Source organism: Mugil cephalus, chromosome 12, assembly GCF_022458985.1.
Source record: "Mugil cephalus isolate CIBA_MC_2020 chromosome 12, CIBA_Mcephalus_1.1, whole genome shotgun sequence".
NCBI classification, from domain to species: domain Eukaryota; kingdom Metazoa; phylum Chordata; class Actinopteri; order Mugiliformes; family Mugilidae; genus Mugil; species Mugil cephalus.
The window spans coordinates 18,445,985-18,468,260 of record NC_061781.1 but is presented as its reverse complement, the minus strand read 5'-3'; the positions used below and the strand labels follow the sequence as shown (position 1 = coordinate 18,468,260).

The window sequence follows — 22,276 nt, the reverse complement described above, 5'->3', positions numbered from 1 at the left end:
TAATTTATTTTGATTTAATTTATTTAATTTGTTGTCCCAACATGCTCCCACGCCCCATCTGCGCATGACCCGTTTTATTTTGAAAGTGTCTCTGCCGGAACTCCCGTGTTTTGCCTCGCGCACTTTCTCACTCTCCGAGAAAGAAGAGAAAGCGAAGCAGCGACCAGGCGGTAGCAGCAATGGAGAGCCGAAGGACTGGGAGGGTGAGCGAAAATGTTCGAGGGACATGGCGTGGCGGCGTGACAAGATAAAGGGATCTCGGTCCGCAGCAGGGAGTTTGTCTGGAAAACAAAGTCACGGGCGAGGAGTCGAGCTGAGTGTCTGGGAGCATTTTCATTTCGCTTTGCTTTGGTCTCACCTCGTTTAACCTGATCAGTGCGCACACAACGTTTCTGCTGAGCGGTATCTGCAGAGAGAAAGAAGTCTGTGGCTAACAACCTCCTCTGACAGGATAAAAGGTAAAAATAAAAATAAAACAAGTGACTTCTGTTGCCCGCGGCTCTCTGAAGAGCCGTGTTTGTTTACAGCCATGGTGACCGTGCTGAAGTTACATAGTCGTAAACCCATGTTCTTTGTTTGGTTAGCTCACGTTTGCCAGCTTTGTTAGCAAATGCTTAGAAGAAGAAAAAAAAACAACACTTTGACTGCTCCGCATTTGGCATTTTAACTGAGGTCGACGTGCACGTTTAACCCGCTTTTTAGTGGCTGTGTTAATGTTGACCGAGCTGCAACATGAGAGAACTGACAAAGTGCCACATGGGGGCTGTGTTACCTGGAGAGTCTGCCCGAGCACGTCCTTGGACGCAAAGCTCCCCCCCCCCCACGACAACAAGACGTGCAGCCAGTAGCAACAAAATACATTTAATGCGATAATATAAATTCATAAAATAACAATTATAAATGTCTAATGACGATAAGGGATTGTGTAATTAGCTTTTGCACTCAACAGAAAGTTCTGTAAACAACAGAAACCCAACCAGGAATTGACTGTCCAATAATTTAAATAACCGTCACTGCTCATAGCCTTTTTTTTTTTTTGCTTTTTTTTTTGCACCAATAAATCCGCCTTTTTTTGCACACAGATATCTAGCTCACTGTCTACATTTTATAGATTAGTCTCTAAATAAAAAATAAATATAAACATAAAATATTTTATGTACCCGAATTCCACACTGTATGTACGGAATGTCTCCATCTATATATTTGTTGTTATTTTTTGTATATTTTGTATATTCTTTCAAATTTGTCTGCCTTTTTTGTATATAATCATGTCTAATTCTGCGCTAGTGTGACAAAAAAATTCCCCTATGTGAGATTAATAATGGAGCTATGTGTGTGCATTTTATGTGAATATATATTATTTTTGCATAAATACATTTTGCGTTTTTTTTTTTAAATTTTGCATAAACTACTACCTCACTTTCTACATTTTGTAGTTTAGTTTATTACAAACATGTAAAAAACAAACCAAATAATCATACAGGAATGGACACAACGAACATAAATAACACAAAATAAAAATAAACATAAAATATTTGACATACTCGAAAACAAGTGGGAGGAAGTATAGACAATTTTATGATTTTAGTCATTTTATTATATTTACCACATTGTATTTACAGAATGTCTCTCTATTTTTGTATATTCTTTCAAATTTGTTATTGTCTTTTTGTATATATATATTCTTGTCTACTAATTCTGTGCTACTGTGACAAGGAAATTTCCCACACGTGGGATAAGTGAGCAATGTCTTATATTTCAGAAAACAGCTGGACGGCTGTGGTCTGGTATCTGGACTTGTTATGTGTCAGTAATGTATGCAGTCAATGGTCAGCACTGAGGAATAGCTCCCCCCTGTGCTTTCAGTATGAGTCGAGATGGGTGGGCGAAGAAGAGAGCCAGTGCCAGTGAAGACAATGGTTGGGCCGAAAAGGTGAGTACAGCGCTCATCTCATTATGCCCGACCGTGGAGGATCCATAGAGCACATAACCTCTCAGCTCCAAGAGCACATTATGATGCAGTAGCTCCAAATGCATGCAGTTAATGCCTAGTGTGCCTTACAGGACTACTGGGAAATGGAAAGAAAAACAGCCTCCTTGACCTCCTCTTTCACACTCATTATAAAAGATGAGAACTAGAGATACATCGCAAACTATCTTTTTAGCTATGGCTAGATGCTGCTCATATCATGTAACATCCCATACGCTAATAGGAGGACACTCTAGATGAGGGGTGTCAACTCGTTTTACTTCAGGGTGCCACATACAGCCCAATTTGATAACACAATAGCGTAGTAACCTACAAATAATGACATCTCCAAAGGTTTCCCTTTATTTTAGTGCAAATAAAAACATGATGAAAGTGTTTGCATTTAATGAACTGCACTAATTGAAAGCATGTAATGAACAAAAAGACATGTCTCGAGAAAAAGAATTGCAATTTCTGTACAGTTCTAGATCTCGACGTTGTGTCATGTCCACAACTCTCATTGAAAATGCATTATTTTTATTGTAAAAATTGCAGTCAATGTCTTCAGTGTAATTGTTGCACTTTGCGCATTCATCCCGCGGGCCACGGGGACCCTCTGGCAGGCTGCTTTTTACTTTTGACATCTTTGCAAGTAGACAATAATGTAATTGTGAAGCAAAGTCATTTTAAGGCTTCGATCGAGTCGTATTCGCTGCATAATGAGTGTGTCAGAAGAGTTACATTATAAGTACGTGTGTAGACACATTCATTATAGGTGCTTGTGATATTGTGTAAACTCTCGGCCGTCATATAAATCTCTTTTTGTGTGTCCACCTGTCGTTTACCTCGTGTGACCGCCGCTCTTCTCCATGCGCGCAGGGCGGCTACATGGCTGCCAAGGTTTCGAAGCTGGACGAGCAGTTTAAACTCGACGCCCCCAGAGAAAAGCAGAAGCAAGGAACGTGCTCCAGCATCTTCAGTGGCGTGGCTATTTATGTCAATGGCTACACAGGTAGTGCAGTGCATACTGAACATACTGTATATGTGTGGTCTGTCTGCTTTCCTCCATCCTAATTCTTTCAGTCAGCCCCTGTCACAGCATCAGGAGGTGAATGGGGATGTAAACTCACACACATGAGTACCTTAGAAAACGAAGCTTTCTGCAGTTCAGTTCCTTTCAGCTGCGTGTTTGCATATGTATGCATCTCCTCGAGTGTTGGCGCGATATAATTTCATATATTTAACAAAATTTGAGCTCTTCAGAAACGTATTATAATCCCCTGAAGAGCTTATAATGCCTTTAATTGTGAGATCCTAATAGTGTTTGTCACAAATAAGCTCACAAGAAAAACTCATTAAAATGCTCAGTTTGGAGCAGAGAGAACGCACGCCCAGCACCAGCGTGTGGAGATTTCTTTCACATGCTTTCAGGATAATGTTTGTATATTTACTCACCTGTTTTTTTTACTCATGTGCAGATGTATATTTCCCGTGTTTGTGGTGCAGTGTGCAGATCCATAAACAGGGGTTCACTTTTCCATTGTATTTCTCCAGTGTGAATGTCATTCTAAAATGTGCGGGAATAAATAAATAAACTCAAGAGAGCGTCTCTTTGGTGCAATATACAGCAGCCCTGTCATTCGAGGTGCGCCAGCCGACATAGACGCACAGCAGACTAGTCATAAAGACGGAAGATGCCAAGCTACGGTTGGATGGATGAGCGCTGGGGAGTGACTATGACAAAATTGTTGCTTTTTTTAGAGGCTCAAATCTTATCGGCGCAGAGAAAAGAAAACGTGGCGTATTCTCACATCCTCATTGCCATCCTTCAATTTGTCAGGAGGCTGCCAAGGGTTTACTGAACTGGGCTTTTTTTTTTCTGCAGGTGTGTGTTTATCAAGCTTAAATTTTCCATGGCTGTTTTGTCTGTTTTATCTTTTCAAACAGATCCAAGCGCAGACGAACTACGCAGACTGATGATGCTGCACGGCGGCCAGTTCCACGTCTACTACTCGCGCTCCAAGACCACCCACATCATCGCCAGTAACTTGCCTAATAGCAAAATTAAGGAGCTCAAAGGGGAAAAGGTCATCAGGCCAGAGTGGATCACGGACAGGTGTGTTTTGGTGCGGGAGGGGGAATTTTTACATTTAACATCCCGCTGTGCAATATGCAAGGGTTGATAATCTGTGTTTAATTTGTCGTTCTTTTGAAACAGTATCAAGGCCGGGCATCTCCTACCTTACATACAGTACCAGCTGTATGCTACACACAGAGGACCCATCTTCCCTGGCATGACTCTTCGCCAAACCTCAGAGATTGCAGAATCAAGTCACGGACAGCTCCAGCCAAATGTCCATCAAAGACTTCATCCGCCACAATGCAAAATTAAACGCTCTCCCCTCAACAATGAGCAGCCGTCAGCCAGCTGCCAGAACAACTCCGCCTCTATCTCCAGTCACAGTCGACCTCAACCCCAGTCCGCCCGGCGCAGCTCCGCGGCTCACTCTGTTAACCCCCAACCAAGTCATTTAGCATCCAGTCACCTCATTACAGATCCCAGGCACAGAAGCCCTTTACACACCCACCCACTGTCTAATCCCAGCCACACAAAGCACCCACACAAGTCTCCACAGTCTGCTTCCCCACAGGAAGCGGAATTGCAAATGTGAGTATGTAACGAGTTGTGTTTGTTTTTTGTTTTTTTTTGTGTTGCTTTATTTACCTTTAAATTAGGGTTTTATCAGTTTATCTACACGACTAACACATTAAATATCTATTGTCGTCACAGAAACGGATTGTTGCAGACCTCACTGGATACGATGAGCCATTCAAAAGTGAATGAAATGCCAGAATGTGGAAAAGAAGATCTTTGTTTTGCAGGGAACCCAAAGGTGGTGAGGGAAGCCCCGTTGACCAACGGACACGCTCATCTTGTTAACGGTGCCTTAAAGCCGGAGGACCTGTCGCCTGTTACTGATCAACCCTCTTTTGACAAGGACCCGTCCAAATGCAAATTCAAGAGTCCGCCGAATAAACCTCAGAGTACTCCAGGCAAGTTCCAGACCCAGCCTGACCCGTACGAGTTCCCCCACAGTCCTCCAAAGCAGTCCGAGCAGTCCTCTGGAACCGGCGGGCAGAGGCCGAAACCTCCACCGCCCGCTCACCACGAGGCAGTAAAAGCCACCGAAACCCACCCGCTCCCAAAGCAGCTCCAGCCGCCAGCTCAGGTTGATATCATTTCTGAAAAGACTCATATTTCCCCTTCGTCTTGCTCTGTCTCACATTCTCCAGTTCGACTGAACGGGAGCCACCACAAAGCCTTGTCACCGGACCCCGCCTCCATCAGCGCGACTCATTTATCGGCCAAACCCGATCCTCCCGCCAACGAGTCGCTCTCGACGCCAAACAGGTCTTCGGTGCAGCTCCTCGAGCAGACGGGGGGTTTGATTTCAGAGTTCTACTCCCACTCGCGCTTGCACCAGATCTCCACGTGGAGGACGGGCTTTTCTGAATATGTCAATGAACTGCATAGCAAACGGAAAGTGGCGGGAGGCGTCTGCTTTCCTGGGAGGGACCGGCTGAGGAAGTCGGCGGCGCAGGGATCTACAGAGAGTCGAGGTAGGAAAGGATGAGTCACCTTTTTTTCTTTTTGTTACATACCATACCTTCTCCAAAAATAACTTCCAAAGAGCGTGTTCATTGCGTGAGACGTGCTCTGTGTAGACACTGGATGTTAGAACAGCAGCACAGTTAGATGCTATGTTCGTATTCGTGTCCATTGATGAGGTGATATGCGTTTGTTTGTGTTCAGGCACGTCTGCACCAATTGGCGTTAAATCTTGCATTCTCCACGTGGACATGGACTGCTTCTTTGTATCCGTGGGGATCCGACATCGACCGGACCTGAAAGGCAAGACTCTTTTTGTTTGCATATTTAACACTAACAAATTGTACGATTTTTAAAAATCCAGCTCATGCTTTACCTCACGGCTTTTTTTTTGCAGGAAAGCCTGTAGCAGTGACCAGTAACCGTGGACAGGGCAAAGTGCCCGTGAGACCTGGGGCAAACCCTCTAGTGGAGCAGAAGTACTATCAGAGGAAATATACTCATCCTGAACCTGGTGAGATTGTAACACACAACTGTTTGCACATGGGGAGTCCTGATAGTTGGACTCAGCGTGCGGTGTGTCTTTTACATGTGTGACTTAAACGTAACCTTGCTCTCAGAGGGGACAGACGATGATCTACACAGAACTCCGACGCAAGAGAGCCCCGAGTCCCACGCCAACGGAGTGGATCAAGACGCCGCCGCTCTATCAATGGCAGAGATCGCCTCCTGCAGTTACGAGGCTAGGTAAGAGATAAACGCAGCGTTACTGGCTTGATCTCAATACCGACAGGAAGGTGATGGAAGATATATGTTCTCTTTCCACAGGCAGGCAGGCGTGAGGAACGGGATGTTTTTCGGAAAAGCAAAACAGTTGTGCCCCTCGCTGCAAGCCGTCCCGTATGATTTTGAGGCCTATAAAGAGGTGGCGCTCAACATGTATGATATTCTGGCTGGGTAAGAAGAACACTGAAGCAGTCTGCCGCTCCACCTCCTTTTCATTCATTTACGAGTTGACCAAACTTCTTTGACGTTTGCACTTTGCAGTTATACCCACGACATCGAGGCTCTCAGCTGTGATGAAGTGTTGATAGACGGTTCTGCTCTGCTAGCGGAGGTGGGCGTCAACCCGGACGATCTGGCCAGAGCAATCAGGGCCGACATCAAGGAGAAAACGGGGTGCTGTGCTTCAGTGGGCATGGGTGAGTTCAAGTTTGACTCATAGTGTAAAAAAAAAATAAAAAATAAAAATTCAAGACAGCCGCCACGTCTTTTAAATTCATACTGACTGATCTGTTCAGGGTCCAACATCCTTTTGGCTCGACTGGCAACCCGCAAGGCCAAGCCAAACGGGCAGTACTTCCTCAAGTCTGAAGAAGTGGATGATTTTATCAGGGACCTGCCAGTGACCAGCTTACCAGGTAGATATACGGCGCCATCTGCTGGCCAGTGCCATCTACCTGCAGCAGTGGTTCTCAACCTTTTCCAACTTCTAAGTCTCAAACATTTTCTCAACCCACCTCTGACCCCATAAAGACGGAGGCCATGTAATGTGTTCTCATAGCACTTTTTTTTTTTTTATTGAAGATTGAACATAAAGTACATGTCAGAAGCTCCACAGTCGCTAACACAGCATCTGTAACGTGTTGCCACACATTCGGTGTTACAGTTTTCAAGGAGCTGTCCATCAGCACCACGCAGATATCAGAAATGACAAGAAAGAGGCTGAATGAATGATTCATAAACAATGGTTCCCTCCAACGATGGAGAAATGCATTCTCATATATGACAAAATCCAAATATCAAACGAAGCCTGTTAAATTGATAGGCTCACAAATAAACTCAAACCTGATATAAAGATGATGTAAATTCTGCTTGAGTCTACCCAGATGAAACTTCAATTTAAGCAAAAGAAACAAAATTAAAACATTGCACTCTTACTTATGGCTTTTTCCTTTTAAAATAAAAACTGCAGAGGATCATATTAAGATCTCAAGGTGTTGGTGTTTGACAGATAATACAACAGAATCACTGATCTACAGTATTGTAGCATTGTTTGTGGTGAGTACTCAATCTAATTATGTAATTTCTCTTTCTAGGTGTTGGGCCTGTTATGGGTAGGAAGCTAGCTGCTATGGGTGTGAGGTCTTGTGGGGACCTCCAGCAAGTGTCTCTTTCTCAGCTGCAAAAGAAGTTTGGACCCCGCACCGGTCAAACCCTATTCCGCTTCTGCAGAGGTCTGGATGACCGGCCCGTCCGCTACGAGAAGGAAAGGAAATCTGTCTCGGCAGAAATGAACTACAACATTCGCTTCACCGGGGTCAGACATACTTTATGTACCACATTCCTCCTGTGCCGTCTGTTTTCATATCTTTGTCCTTTCTAAGCGTCTTGTGCTACTCGCCAGGTCGATGAGGCCGAGTCTTTTCTGACTAACTTATCCATGGAGGTGCAAAAACGTCTGCAAGATGCAGGACTGCGAGGCCGCAGAGTCACCCTCAAGGTCATGGTTCGCAAGATTGGAGCTCCACTGGAACCGGCTAAATATGGTGGTCATGGCATCTGTGATAATCTAGCCAGGTGAGGCTGTTATCCCCGCAGGTTACAAGTGATTGACAATGTCCTCTCTGCGTTGCTCATCCGCGTCGTTGTCTTTGCACTTTTTTTTTACCTGTCTCTTTCCCTCAGGACTGTGATGCTCGCTCAGTCCACTGACAGCGGTGAGCTGATTGCCGCTGCAGTCATCAAGCTGTTCCACGCCATGAAGCTGCAGGTGCAGGACATGAGAGGTGTCGGCATCCAGGTCCAGGTTCTTGAGGGAAATCAGTCAGCTGCTCAGGACTCAAAGGGCCTTCGGATACGCTCCATCAAAGACATGTTGGTGGGCCAGGGACAGAGCACCAGAACCAGTAGCAGAGGTTTGTTTGGTCAGACTGATTTTGTTTTTGTTGTTGTCTATAAGATCAGTTAAGTCACAGATCCTTGTTGCAGATGTTGCAGACACACACAGGGAAAAGAGTTCCTCTAAAACAGCCCCGTCGTCCAGCTCCTCTCCACATCCTTTGTCGCCTGCTGAGCCGGTCCCAGGAACAAGCAAAGACCACCCAGCGTCCAGACAAACTCCAAAACATTCCCGAACACGTCTCAACTTCAGTATCGAGGTCCCTTCCCCCTCACAGGTAAAGGCCGGTTTAAAGGATTTGTCGGATTGATGAAACAAGAGATGTTATAATGACGTGATTTTAAGAAAACTCTTTCTGAATGATCTTTCAGGTGGATCGCTCTGTGTTGGAGGCTCTGCCCGCAGAGCTGAGGGAACAAGTGGAGCAGTCGTGGATTAAGAGAGACGGGAGAACGAATAACTGCCACACACCTGATCCTCACCGCTACACTCCTAACTCCCGTCCAGCCACCCCTCCCCGTCCTCCTCTTACCCCTGTACCTGCACGGTACACTTCGCCTGCAGGAACGTTGGTTCTGCAGATCCCGAACCAGCCAGACAGCCCGGGAATTGTACTGGAACTACCTAGCTTCTCGCAGGTGGAGATGCAACTTTTGATTTGCTTTTCTTAATTATTATCGTCTGTTTATGTGGTTATTGCATTTCACAGAACAAGGAAAAATCCCTAACTTATTGTCGGTTTTTACTTATCATAACTACTTATTACATACTTGTTTTCCATATTTTTTTGTAAAACTAACATTACTAACACATTTCATCAGATAGCATGTCATTTTAAATGCATTCACAAATTTTTCCCAAAATACACAAAATTTGAATTTAAGTTTCTCTGTTGTCTGACTGCAGGTGGATCCCGACGTATTTGCCGCCCTTCCCAAAGAGCTACAGGAGGAACTAAAGTCTGCCTACAGCCGTGTAACAAACGTCCAACCCCAAGGGATAATGTGTAAGTAAGATAAGATGATACTTTATTGATCCCCACTGGGGGAAATTCAAATGCTACAGCAGCACAAGTCAGGAAAAGTAGTGACCGAAGAGAAATTAAATAGGACAAAGAGAGCAGGCAGCAAGAAATACATTAAATAGGACGGAGATAACAAAGTAACCACTGTACAAGAACAAAGTGACAGAAGTTGTAGATAAAGTGATGATAAAAATAAACTACATATCAGTGAGATTGGAGTTGTGTGCTGTTGTACAGTCTGATGGCAGTGGCTGCCCCGGGGTGGGGTCAGGTGAAACAAAAAGCCTTTTGCTTTTATCAGCGTGCATTTAAACCTCTTGGTTTCCCTGCAGCGGAGCAGAGGAATCCACTGCTGCAGCTAAAACAGCCCGGTATGGGAATTGGCATTGGTCGAGTGAAGCGGCGCTACAAGAGGAAGAACGTCAGTCCTCTTAAAAAGGGAGCTTCACCACTAAAGAGGCGTCAAGCGACAAACAGCCCGGCCAAGTCCATTCCATCCCCTGTAAAAACACGGGGTCAGAACATACTGAAGGTAAGTGCATCAGTGGCTTTTATGGTAAAGACAGGCCGTTTATTTATGCAAGCTCATACCTGTTTTCCCTCCCCAGACCGAAAATGGTGCATCAGCGTCGACCTCAAAACCTGACATCCAAGTATCTGTGACTAATCTGACTGCCCGTCCTGCTCCGGCGTTGGCCGGAGCCTGTGACCTGACAGACATTAAAACTCTCCTGCGAGAGTGGGTCACCACCATAACAGGTACACGTTGAAGAACAGATGTATCGTAATGTTATTTACCTGTGTCATTGCTGTTGTTTGTGGCTTTGCTATAATGCATCTTTTTTTATTGGTTACCACTTTTTATAGAACCCATGGAGGAGGACATCCTGCAGGTGGTGAAATACTGCACTGATCTGATTGAAGATAAAGACCTGGAAAAGTTGGATCTGATTATAAAATATATGAAGAGGTAAGCTCCGTGCAGTTTAGCATCGTTATCGTTATCTCTTTTCATTCATTCCTTATTTTCTCTGTCGATCTTTTGTCTGCAGGATCATGCAGCAGTCGGTGGAGTCTGTGTGGAGTATGGCTTTCGACTTTATCTTAGACAACGTGCAGGTGGTGGTGCAGCAAGCGTATGGTAGCACCCTGAAGGTATCATGAAGAAGTACAGATTTTATAGCTTGGCCATTACAGCTACACTTTTTTTTTTTTTTTTGTCTTTCTACCTTCACGTGGTTATCAGATCATGACATCACATTGTGATTTTCAGTTTTGTGCCTCCCGGGAGCGAGGCGCAAATAATGGTTACATGCACACAATACAAGGACGAGCCATGACAGTATTCAGAATGTACAACGCTAACAATACTCTTCAAATGTCAAGAACTTCAAACTGAAGTTCTCAAAATCTACTCCCCGTCACCCACAACTGTGATAATCATACCAGCTTTTTCCAAATTCATTTAAGCTTCATAACACTCAGCTCCATACGTGTGTCTCATTTCACCTGAAGGTCCTTACAGGTATTGCTTACATGTTTCTTGCACATCTCTGTTCTAAAGTTTTTCTTTTTCTTGGTGAGTGTTTTTCATCTGATAAAGCAACTTTTGTCATCAGTCCAAGGATAAGATTTTTAAAAAAAAGAATGATGAACACTTTTATCATGTTTCGATGCAAATCATCTTTTAGCAGTTTTTCAGTCTGTTGGTTTTGTAGCACACCTCATATATCACACATAAAATGATCTCAGAAACTGTAGGACAAAAATGTCACTTTTTTTTTTTGTTTGTTTTTTATTGTTCATTTGGTGCTCCTCGCCGCTAGCACTTATCTGTGAAGTATCTGCAGCTGCTGCATACGGTAGTATCTTTTTTTTTTGTCTCTTTCAAAGAAAGTGCCAAATCTTGTTATTATGGTGTGTAAATAATGTTTTTAAAGATCCTTGTCAAAAAATGTATGCAGAGGAATTACCTCTTGTATTGTTTACCAGTAGTGATTTCTTAGTAACTGTCTTTAAATTGTAACTCTTCTCTCTCTAATTGTTCCAACATGGAAATCTGAAGCTGGCCAAAGCACTTCACATGAGGTTAACTGTTGATTCTCAGTAGCACTCTGATTCGGGAGGACATTGACAACGGGTCATGGCAATCAATAAGTAGCCTATGCATTTCTTCTTTTTTCCACAAACAACTGAGATGTCCCTTAGAGATAATGTAACCTTTCATAAAGCATTTGTATTTGGAGTAAATCTAATATTCTGTGTTTTCACTGGTTTCTTAAGTCTGAAATGATGCTGGAATTGCATAGGAACGGGTGATCTGATTTTTAACTCTATGACCTATCTTGTATATTTCACACTCTGGAGACATTTGTCTGACCTGTGGCCACATTGTTAGTGTGTTTCTGTAAAGGACATTTTGATTTTGACATGATTTCACCAGATCTCACCGTGGAAGACCATATGCGTGTTGTTGAGACTTTTGTTTCAAGGAGTATCCCTATATGCAAACCAAATCAATCCGTCTTTTTAAACTTGTTGATATGAATGTAATTCAGAATGTGTGAGTCACCGCTCACTTTCAGGACGTTGCTTCTCTTCACCATTCATATCTTTCCTGAAGTTAATGGCCAGAAGTTACAATTGGCCAGTCTTGTCTTCTCTAAACTGGCTTGTGCCTGAAGACCTGAAGCTGTGAACTTTGTTTGTACGTTTTCTAAATCTTGGTAATAAACTGTAAAGTCTGTATTAATGTATGTATCTTCGTTTTGTTTTTTCTTTATCAGTTTTTATTCAGTTTATGTGTTCGCTCTTTAGTTTGCATCCAAACTTGTTTATAAGTTACAAATAGATAATGGTCAACCTACAATAGGCTCACCTTTTAATCTGGATCAGTTGAACAGTTTTATTTTTATTAGTATAATATAATTCATTAGTATATATTGGACAGAATCCAATACAAACAGAATAAAAAGTAAAATGTAAATCAAATATTGAACAAGTATTCGCAATATAAAGGTAAATGGTTACAAATATAAGTTATACAAGTTGAATCAGCGCGTTTCTTTTGTTTTGAAAGTTGGCCGGAAGTGGTTAGCGTGACGCCGAGCGAGCATCGAAACGTAAAATCCACTTCAACCGTCTTACGCATAGATCCCACTAACCTAGTGTCGGAGCTCATAATAATAACTATTATTATAATATAATAATATAATAGTAACAATTATAATTATTATTACTATGAACTCCAACACTTGGCGCGTATTACGTCACCGCGCACGTCCAATGTGCGTCGTGACGTAATATCCTCCCCAACCATATCTATGCTGTCCAACCGTCTCACGCACTTGTGTTGCAGCTCATCTATCGTTAAACCAGGTAACTATTTAACCGCACTTTAATTAGTGCGTTGGTTTCTTCCTATTGAAAACAACACACGGAATTTTTTTGTTGTTTATTATACAACGGTTAAATATTAGTTCGTGTGAATGAGTGTGATAATGTTTGTGGAAATCGCGGGACTAATGTTAGCTGGCTGGCTGGCATAGCAAACATGGACTCTAGCGGTGCGCAACGTTAGATTTTTCTTTGTTTACTGGCAAAGAAAAACTCACTGTTTTCTCGGCTTGTATTAATTAGTGGCAACTCGAAAGAGAAATGTCGAACTAATAAACAAAAAGAGAGTGAGTACGTAGGTTGTACGCAGATACGGCTAGGCTAATGCTAGCTGACAAGGCGTGCCCAATTGTTGCCATGGCTTCGTGTTTGACATTAGGTAACGTAGTTCAACAAAGACGACTCTCTTTATTCTCTTATTCAGACAATTGACCAAGTTTACAAAACAGGTTTGCGCTGGTTACACACCCCAGTTTGCTACAGACAGCAGCCGTTCCTTCATCATTCAAGATTCATTTGTCATTTGACCTAGATTTAGACAGACATTAATGATCCACAAGGGAAATTACTTGTTCACAGTAGCTTAGTTGCACATAGAAGAAACACTCTTAAAACCACAAGTAAAAATAAAATATAAGTATTATTTCGTAAAATAAAATAGCTTAAGTAAACAATGCACAGAACTATCTTTTGTGATCCAGCTGGCCCTCTGAGTCCAACTCAGTCCATGCAGTTTTTAACACCCGAGCTAAGTCCTGCCTGTCCTGTGTAGTTCCCATACCCCACTGTCACAATTGAGACAGAGGACAGGTTTTTATTGTGATCCTATGTTATTTGATATATATAACTAAAATGATTTACCATTGCTGCATCAGACTGTATTAGTGTTATTGGAGCCGTGACTGTGCATCTCATATGTGTCGGACTTTTGTGTCTGACCTTACATAATCTGTTCTTTACTGTTCATAGAGTTCATCCCACTGAGCAGCCATGGCCAACCAGTCAGTGGATATCATTACGAAGGTTTTGGAGCAGTCCGCCAAGCTGGTGGAGGAGCAGGTGGATGCGCAGATAAGCAAACTCAGTGAAATGGACGTGGATGATTTGGAGAGGCTGAAGGAGAAACGATTAGAGGCACTTAAAAAGGCCCAGAAGCAGAAGCAGGTACGCGGGATGTTATGCATCTCGTTTTATGCCGTTTTATTTCTGTAGCAGATAAAAACAGGTTTTCCCGTTGTTGTGACACTTAGCTCCGTGGTAATCAAAGATGTAATTGATATGTGCCACAAGAATGTTTTAGCAAGCAAGTTATTTACGAAGACCATAATGGGAAGATGAGGTGGTTTATGGACTAACTCTTGCTCCAGACTTCAGGTCATTATTCACCTTACTAATGACTTGCTGTCAGTGTGTTTCTTCTCTTTGAATGTTTTCTGTTCTATTATTCACTTGCACTTTTGCTTTTAAGGAGTGGCTGTCAAAGGGCCACGGGGAGTATAGAGAAATCCCCAGTGAGAAAGACTTTTTTGCTGAAGTGAAGGACACCAAAAATGTTGTCTGCCACTTCTACAGATCCTCGACCTTCAGGTAAGCCGTAACTAAAGCCATACTACTGTAACTAAGGTTGTGTGCATCTTAGTAGCTGTGATATTTTATCAGTGAGCAACTGATCATGTCGTTCTGTCTTCTGTTCCCCACACGCAGGTGTAAGATCCTCGACAAACACCTGGCTATCTTGGCAAAGAAGCACGTCGAGACTAAATTCATCAAGCTGAATGTAGAGAAGGCCCCGTTCCTGACAGAGAGGCTGCACATCAAAGTTATTCCTACACTGGCTTTGCTTTTAGACGGAAAGACAAAGGACTATGTGGTTGGATTCACTGATCTGGGCAACACCGATGAGTTTCCCACAGAGATGCTTGAGTGGAGACTCGGCTGCGCAGATGTTATCAACTACAGGTTAGACGTGCGGCAGACTCACTACTTCGCTTTTGAAAGTGCTGCTGAAAATAACTGTTTTTTTTTTTTTTTCCTCCTCTCTCCTAGTGGGAACTTGATGGAGCCCCCAACAGTGTCTCAGAGATCAGGCTCAAAGTTCACTAAAGTGGAGAAGAAAACCATCAGAGGCAAAGGTTACGACTCAGATTCAGATTCTGAAGAAGACTGAAGATGGTCTGACAGTTGCTTGGTTTTCTCTCTCAGGGCTACCTCCATAAAAGATCTTAGCAGACAGCCCACATTGATTTTCCCTCCCCTCTTCTCTCAGTGACTTACCATTCACTGTGTTCATTTCCATAGTTTAATTTACCCGATCTATGGAATTATTTGATAAAAAGCAATTAACATGCGTGTTACTGCCTTATTTAATTAATTGTCTTCCGTGTTTCATGTTTGAGTGACAGCACTGCATCACAGTGTGCATAGCTCTACTCTTTCTTGAGTTTGTCTCTTTTTTTTTTATTATTGAAACCTTAAAGCATTGTCATTAAGTACAGACTCATTTAGATAGAAACTATCATTTCATACATTTGTTACTTGTGAGTCTCATCTTAAACCAGTCAGTCATCTATGCGGGTGCCAAGATCATCTTTTTGCATCACAATGCATTTGTACCTGACATCTTGTTGTAGCGAGAGTTTGACTTCATAAAAGAAATTTAAAAAAAAAAAAGTGCTTCTGTGTTATTTGTTGTACTACTCAACTGAAGGTATTTGCAAAAATGTATTTAAAAAAAATATGTTGCACATATGATTAACACCTGAAATTTATTTGTGTGCCCCTTTTGTTATTTTTCTTGCATCACATATAAAAAAAAATGTGGAAAAATTGAAGAAAATGCATAAGGAACCTCAGCCATAGTTGCTAAATTGGAGGACTGATTATGCTCCTATCAATTTTAGGTGTAGACTGTATATATTTGATAAGCTGATATTTAAATTGTTTATTTTGTCAACCTTTTAAAAATTAGGCAACATATCCTGACAAGTAAATGCAGAACATAAGATAAATTAAATACTTCAACCAACACCAGGACATTCTCATGCAGAAGAAGGACTTGAGACATTTTGATGACAGTATTACTCATATTCAGCTGAGGTTTATTGTCTGCAAGCCGAAGACACATTACATACAACCAGTCCTCAAATCTGGCTAACGCCACATCATTTACTCTGTCTACCGGAATCCAGAAAGGAAGGGAGCTTTCCATTTGTACAAAACAACTAATGATATGATCGATAGCGGAGCTAAGACTCGATGGCCTTTTGGTCGACGGGCTTGAGGAGGCGACGTACAATCAGCTCTCCATTGCTGTTAATGTATGTATCAGCCATGTCCTCTTCTGCTGGGAGTCCGTAGGGAGTCTTCAGTGGCTGTATACTTAAAAAAAAAAAAAAAAAAACAATATGACAGTTTTACAAAATGACCATTAACAGCCTTTATGTATTTCAAGTGTGTTAAGACCTTGGAAACATTAAGCTCACCTCACAAGGTGCTTGACAATTTTCAGGTGGTTATTGACTGCAGGTGTATTTTTGTGAATAACAGGAGAGTTACCCTAAACGCAAGATGGAGAATGAAGCCATTATTCAAGGTTGTCAGCGTTACATGTTCAAGAGGATTTTACAGCTAATACGGTTATTAACAACTACAGTGGACAGACGATGTGTCTGTATGAGGTGGTACAAACACAGCTAGCATCTATAACACTCATTTATCCTGATGAAAGTGGTTTCTTCAGACTACTAAGGCATCATCATGTATTAGGCTGCTAAAATGCAACTCTGGCAGCAGCAAAGAATAAAATGTATGTGAAGTTGTTATGCAGTATTAACATTATTTTGCTGCACTTAAACAAAACAATAAACATTTAGCAATTTACACACAGTTGATCCCAAAACACACATTTACCAAATTTCTAATGTGATAGTAAACCTTGATGCATTATACAAATGTAACTTTTAATACAAGAGCAGCCTTACCTTCTGAAGCCCAAGATATCTTATGGTTTCTTTCTCCCAGTACGGCCTTCGCTTCACACTTCTTACTCGTGTCACTATGTGCAGTTTATGAGGTTGGTCTGGATCTCCCCCATATTTGTCATGTTCTTTTGATATCTCATCAAAATGCTGTGAAGAAAAATACAGAATTCTATGAGAGCTGCAGAGACACTGTACACAAACCAGTTAGAAGTGCAACACAAGGGAGCATCAGCACTACCTTTAATAGGTCAAGAGGCGTCTGAGGGGAATGTAAAACGCCAGGAGCTTAATGTTTGCCCTGCAATCTTCTGTCGAATGTACGCAGTTTACACAAACCTGGCACTGCTAGAATATTACCAATATGAACTAAAATTAAGAAAGCAATCAAATACAATCTTGGAGATCACTCTATAAGATATGATTAGGTGTCTGTCTAGGAGAACCTAAAGCGGTAGCTAAAAATACAAAAATAGTTAAAGGCAGTTAAAGGAGTCTATGGTTTGTCCATTCCGAGACAAAGCCGTGCAAACTAACAGACACATAAATGCAGATGTAAAGGGCTTGCTCCTAAAACCTAATTATGAATGTCATACCAGATTTCTGCCAGTATCTCCCCTTATATCCCACACATGGCTTTTGTCTTGATTCTCACCTCTTTTGGGACTCTTGATTTGGTGAATTTGCTGCGTGCCGACATAAACCAGGTACAAGGTGACAAAACCGCAGTAGCTTCTGTCAGGTTCTGTAACATATGCAAACAGAGAGGGTTTGAAAAAAGAGACAGAGGAAAAAAGCGTAGCATCATTTTCATTTGTCTGTGTTTAGTGTAGTGATTTAACCAGAAAGCAAGCACCTATTCCTGCTGTGCGCTTCCAAAAGTTTCTCTTTGTATAATAACACAACTGCATGTTCATGTAACAACATAGAGACAGAAGATATATCCCTTTTACCACGACGACGTGCTTTTTTCTTTTTGTAAGCAGCAATTTAATTACCCACAATTATGACCAATTGGGAAATGTATAGAATATAACAAATATATAAAGATATAATCAACTGGCATGCCACTTAATAAATTAGTTTAAGGTAAAATAAATTTAAAACATAAGAATTGCTGAAGGACACTTACCTTGACCGACGAAAAGCTCAAACTGCGATAGATGCCTAACATGTTGTATTTTTGAGCTACCAGCTACAGAAACTAACAAGCAGGCCAAGGTTACAGCCCTGCCACCCGTAAAATAACCCGCATATATCAAACGTAACTGGACTGTATCATTAATTTAACTACAATTACATGATATCCATAGATTTACTCGTAACGCGCACTCAAACCCGAAAAAATAACAGCAAAAAGCAGGTTATCACGTTTGTTTCAAACTAGTCCTCTGTCCCCCGCAAGCCTCGACCGGAAACGCTGGCGGAGTCACATCGAAATAGCTCCGATGTGACAAAGCCTCTTCGAAATAGTTCCTCTCCTTATTTAACAGTCTTTATTAGAAAGCCCCAAAACTAATTGAAATAACGATTAGTAATGAACAAGATGCTATAAAATACTTTGAATATATATGTGTATGTTTTATTCAGAGTGTATTTAATTCTTGTAATGATCACAGCGTACCTCCGCCATTCTGTTTCTGCCGGAGCTATTTTTGTAGCGCACTCGCGTAGCTGTCGTGAAGTTATCACTAGTTCCTTTAGTAGCGCTTCTGACTCTAGTTATGCATGGACCCCCCTACATTTCAAGTAGTATTTTTTTAAAACAATAGATAGTCGGAACAATGACACAAAATCATTTGCCGGGGATGGAGACGTCCGCAATATCTGTCCTGAAGCGAGCGGTAGAGCTGGACCACAGCGAGCGTTTTCAGGAGTCTCTGATCTGCTACCAGGAAGGCATTCAGCTGCTCATCGACGTGTTGAAAGGTCTCGTATATCTCTCTTTTAAGCCATACGACACAGAGTAAACGGCATGAAAACCATGGTGTTTTCCTTCTCCTCTAAGCAGCCGTGAAAGATGACTCGAAGAGAGGACACTACAGGGAGAAGATAAAGGGCTACATGGACAGAGCAGAACAAATCAAAGTTCATGTGAACCAGATGAAAGAAGGTAAATCAGTACTAGTAAAATCCTGAATAGAAAGTCAGGAAATTGACAAAGCCATACCTGGCACAGGTTCCTGTTTGTTTTAATACACACTTACATAGATCAGCCACAACCTTAAAAGTGAAGATTGATGATTTCATTAAGATATAAAGGTTTTTTTTTTTACCGATAAACCTGTGTACTGGCGTTTATGTGGATGTTACTTTGATATGTACCACCTCCTAAGCATTGTTGCAGACCAAACATGCACCCATGTCATCAACAAGGGGGTGTTTCTTTCATCCTGGGGCCAAATGTTCCCCAGTTAAACAGAACACACACAGCCGTCCATCAACACAACTTAAAAGAAAACATGATTCATCAGACCAGGCCACCTTCTTCCATTGCTCTGTGGTCCAATTCTGATGCTCACGTGCCTATTATCAGCACTTTCGGACACTCTATCCCCCCCATAGAAAGCAACCGCACAGTCCAGCCATCTCCCCCAATCTGCTTCAGCGAGGCCTGGCCACCCATCACCCTGTCGCTGGCTTACCGCTTTTCCCTAATTGTGACCACTGCAGACAACACCCCACAACAGCTCAAGTGTAGAAGAAAAGCTGACAAGTCGTCAAACCATCTTAATTTGGCTCATATTAAAGTCGCTCACTTTGTTCCACTTGTTTACTTTTCCTGCTTCTAACATCAGCTTTGACGACAGATTATTCATTTGCAGCAACTTGCAATGCAATTTATCAGGTGCCATTATAATAATATATTGGTTTATATTCACTTGACCAATGATTATGATCAGTTGGTCATAATGTTATGGCTGATAGGTGTATGTGGGAATGAAAGAATGACACAAGGTGACAAATTTATGAGTAGTTAAAACCGGTTATTATGTGTTATCCTTCTCAGGGCCCCACAAGTTCAGCATTATTAATGAAAAAAATGTGCACTTAGCAACATCGAGACCTAGATTACGTGTATACAAGTCATAGTACTTGATATTTCAGTACCACTAAAGCACAATTACAAACTAAAAAGTTTAAAGACTGCAAGTTTCTGCATTTCTTACCAGTCTCAAGGCTTATTCCCAAACAACGAGTTAACGTGTGAAGTAGTGTCCCAAGACAAGACTTTAACGTGTCTTTTTAAAGATTCTGGGTAGAACAACATGAAACGACGTGTGTCGGTGGATAAATTCATTTTTGTTTCTTTTCTCTTCTCGTCCCTGTCCTGGCAGATGGAAAGTACCACGAGCAGATACGAATATCGGAGGATGCCACTGGCTACAGCTACGAGGCGCTGTTCAAGCCCTACATCAGCAGCGCTCTCACAGAGGTCTGGGTGGAGGACCCGTACATACGACACACGCACCAAGTAAGATGTTTCTTTGATGCTCAGTTTTAAATCATATACTGTGTCTGTCGCTTAATGTTTTAGTTAATTGACTTACAAGGCAGCTTTAATAACTTCGGAAAAGAAGTATCTGCACAGAGACATCAAATCCCTCTAACTGTTATTTTTATTTGTATTTCTCGGATGAATTGTTACTTTTTGTGGGTGTAATATTAATAATACATAGAAATATGTGTCACAATTTACTTTATTTTGAAAATACCTCTGGACTTGATGACTGCCTTGAATTGTCAAACATGTTTAAAATTAGTAGGATTTTATTTCTTTTTTTTAAGAAATGATAAAAATTAGGAAATTGAGCTTTTGCTAATAATCAGTTTATATTGTCTATCTCGTACCGCACCATAAAGAAGAGTTCAGTTGTGTGTGCTTCCACTCCACAGTTGTACAACTTCCTGCGCTTCTGTGAGATGCTGCTAAAAGCCTCCTGCAAGGTCAAACAGATCCATCTCCTCACTTCACAGGATGAAGTAGGTTGCACCGCGTACTGAATGCATAGCAGCCACAGATGTCTCCTCTGTTCAGTGTGTGTTTGAATGCCTCTCATTCTGTTCGGCAGGGTGACAGCAGCCAGCAGAGCAGCGCTCTCGCAGAGCTGAAAGAGAGTCTCAGTGCTCGTCAAGTGACTCTGGATCTGCAGTACTCCTCCACTATCCACGACAGGGAGATCAGGTACAGTTCACATTAGGTCCCTTTAGTCCATAACGGCGGCTCTATTTTGTGCCAGTAAAGTAAACTTAAAATTTTTTTTCCAGGTTCAATAATGGTTGGATCGTAAAAATAGGAAGAGGGTTGGATTACTTCAAGAGACCTAAGGTGAGTGAGTCTACACTCTACATCCAAGGTTAATACTTAGTTACTGTCATTGTCACAGTTTCTGTGCTGAATATCTATGAATCTCCATGTTTGTCCCACAGGGAAGATTCTCCATTGGATATTGTGACTATGACCTGAGACAGTGCAATGAGACGACCGTAGACATTTTCCACACCAAACACACAAAAACTCTGTGAGACGTACAAAGCTTGTTTTTTTTTTTTTTTTTTTCCTGAAGTTGATTTTATTACTTACCTGCTCTCCACACACACACACACACACACACATACAGGGTTGTTGGATTTGCTTTAGCATAAAAGTTACATGGGGTTAAACTTATAACAAGCGGTTTTACTATTTCCAGTTTGTCTTAAACACATCTCTTTGGTACATGTTTAAGATGTTTATTTTTATGGGTAATGTGTGCACAAGAGTATCTTTTTATTTAATATTTTTATATCTTAATTTTGTTTTCCTATGATGCCTCTTATGTGCTTTTGTAAACTCTCTTATAATTATGGTTGTCTCTACAGAAGGCCATTTTTATGATGCTCCACCGCCATCTAGTGGACGAAATCATTTTTTCCCTCTAAAATGATTTTCTCATAAAAGTATTTGATATTACCATGTGTCTGTTGCACTACTTAAATGCGCCATCTTAAGATCTTGCCCACTTCCTGCATATTCAGTGCCTTTCATTTGAACCAATTTGATAATAACAATTAGTTCTTCGAGATTCATAACTTTTAAATCTGACTAGAAATAACTTTAACCCAGTGAAGAAGCATTTCAGTGAGCCGACTGCAGCAGATTGTACAAGATTAAATATGTCATGTATTATTTTATTTATCATGAAGTAGACCTTGACTTAGAGACTTGTGATGAATGACTGGAACTGACACTGTGTTTGCTACCTGAGTCCTTACTGCATGTTACTTGTATTTGAAACGAACTGACCTACATGTTTTTATCTTGAAATTGAAATTAATAAAATGAAATAACAGTTTAACAGTTTATAATTCATTAAAGTAGAAAAGGTCTTGTGGAAAAACATTGACACTTTTTTGC

At 41.5% G+C, this 22,276-nt stretch overlaps 4 protein-coding genes across 6 annotated transcripts; 3 read left to right on the top strand and 1 right to left on the bottom strand.

Annotated features, from left to right (window-relative positions):
- Positions 1–134: 134 nt before the first annotated feature.
- On the top strand, positions 135–12,261 carry rev1 (REV1 DNA directed polymerase). Of its 3 annotated transcripts, XM_047601787.1 has the most exons (23): positions 135–458; positions 1,867–1,933; positions 2,849–2,981; positions 3,917–4,085; positions 4,188–4,637; positions 4,761–5,023; positions 5,264–5,590; positions 5,784–5,882; positions 5,977–6,093; positions 6,200–6,326; positions 6,408–6,536; positions 6,627–6,781; positions 6,881–7,000; positions 7,679–7,899; positions 7,987–8,159; positions 8,268–8,497; positions 8,571–8,758; positions 8,853–9,119; positions 9,388–9,487; positions 9,838–10,037; positions 10,114–10,264; positions 10,373–10,475; positions 10,558–12,261. In XM_047601787.1, the coding sequence occupies exons 2-23, from the start codon at positions 1,868–1,870 to the stop codon at positions 10,667–10,669; spliced, it is 3,900 nt and encodes a 1,299-aa protein (XP_047457743.1). In that variant the 5' UTR covers positions 135–458; position 1,867; the 3' UTR covers positions 10,670–12,261. The 3 variants fall into 3 exon arrangements, with proteins under 3 accessions (XP_047457743.1, XP_047457741.1, XP_047457742.1); XM_047601785.1 differs by having other exon boundaries at positions 4,761–5,590; XM_047601786.1 differs by lacking the exon at positions 2,849–2,981 and having other exon boundaries at positions 4,761–5,590.
- A 517-nt stretch (positions 12,262–12,778) lies between these two features.
- Positions 12,779–15,557, top strand: txndc9 (thioredoxin domain containing 9). The gene is made up of 5 exons (XM_047601584.1): positions 12,779–12,883; positions 13,871–14,065; positions 14,370–14,488; positions 14,606–14,860; positions 14,948–15,557. The coding sequence occupies exons 2-5, from the start codon at positions 13,892–13,894 to the stop codon at positions 15,066–15,068; spliced, it is 669 nt and encodes a 222-aa protein (XP_047457540.1). The 5' UTR covers positions 12,779–12,883; positions 13,871–13,891; the 3' UTR covers positions 15,069–15,557.
- A 421-nt stretch (positions 15,558–15,978) lies between these two features.
- Positions 15,979–18,319, bottom strand: mrpl30 (mitochondrial ribosomal protein L30). The gene is made up of 5 exons (XM_047601585.1): positions 18,011–18,319; positions 17,534–17,623; positions 16,882–17,028; positions 16,384–16,457; positions 15,979–16,279 (listed from the first exon to the last, which is right to left on the bottom strand). Exons 1-5 carry the CDS (start codon positions 18,050–18,052, stop codon positions 16,147–16,149), a joined length of 486 nt encoding a protein of 161 aa, XP_047457541.1. The 5' UTR covers positions 18,053–18,319; the 3' UTR covers positions 15,979–16,146.
- A 225-nt stretch (positions 18,320–18,544) lies between these two features.
- Positions 18,545–22,217, top strand: mitd1 (MIT, microtubule interacting and transport, domain containing 1). The gene is made up of 7 exons (XM_047601077.1): positions 18,545–18,807; positions 18,890–18,991; positions 20,217–20,353; positions 20,776–20,862; positions 20,952–21,064; positions 21,148–21,208; positions 21,310–22,217. Exons 1-7 carry the CDS (start codon positions 18,663–18,665, stop codon positions 21,403–21,405), a joined length of 741 nt encoding a protein of 246 aa, XP_047457033.1. The 5' UTR covers positions 18,545–18,662; the 3' UTR covers positions 21,406–22,217.
- Positions 22,218–22,276: the final 59 nt, after the last annotated feature.

Excerpts from the sequence above, each read along its gene's own strand:
- rev1 (XM_047601785.1), top strand. The coding sequence starts at position 1,868 with ATGAGTCGAGATGGGTGGGCGAAGAAGAGAGCCAGTGCCAGTGAAGAC. Across the intron at positions 2,982-3,916 it reads TTATGTCAATGGCTACACAG|ATCCAAGCGCAGACGAACTA; the intron begins GTAGTGCAGTGC and ends CTTTTCAAACAG. Across the intron at positions 8,759-8,852 it reads AGGTCCCTTCCCCCTCACAG|GTGGATCGCTCTGTGTTGGA; the intron begins GTAAAGGCCGGT and ends ATGATCTTTCAG.
- txndc9 (XM_047601584.1), top strand. The coding sequence starts at position 13,892 with ATGGCCAACCAGTCAGTGGATATCATTACGAAGGTTTTGGAGCAGTCC. Across the intron at positions 14,066-14,369 it reads AGGCCCAGAAGCAGAAGCAG|GAGTGGCTGTCAAAGGGCCA; the intron begins GTACGCGGGATG and ends TTTGCTTTTAAG. Across the intron at positions 14,861-14,947 it reads GCAGATGTTATCAACTACAG|TGGGAACTTGATGGAGCCCC; the intron begins GTTAGACGTGCG and ends CCTCTCTCCTAG.
- mrpl30 (XM_047601585.1), bottom strand. The coding sequence starts at position 18,052 with ATGTTAGGCATCTATCGCAGTTTGAGCTTTTCGTCGGTCAAG. Across the intron at positions 17,029-17,533 it reads AATCAAGAGTCCCAAAAGAG|CATTTTGATGAGATATCAAA; the intron begins GTGAGAATCAAG and ends TTTTCTTCACAG. Across the intron at positions 16,458-16,881 it reads GATATCTTGGGCTTCAGAAG|GGTAACTCTCCTGTTATTCA; the intron begins GTAAGGCTGCTC and ends TCTTGCGTTTAG.
- mitd1 (XM_047601077.1), top strand. The coding sequence starts at position 18,663 with ATGACACAAAATCATTTGCCGGGGATGGAGACGTCCGCAATATCTGTC. Across the intron at positions 20,354-20,775 it reads ACATACGACACACGCACCAA|TTGTACAACTTCCTGCGCTT; the intron begins GTAAGATGTTTC and ends TCCACTCCACAG. Across the intron at positions 21,209-21,309 it reads ATTACTTCAAGAGACCTAAG|GGAAGATTCTCCATTGGATA; the intron begins GTGAGTGAGTCT and ends TTTGTCCCACAG.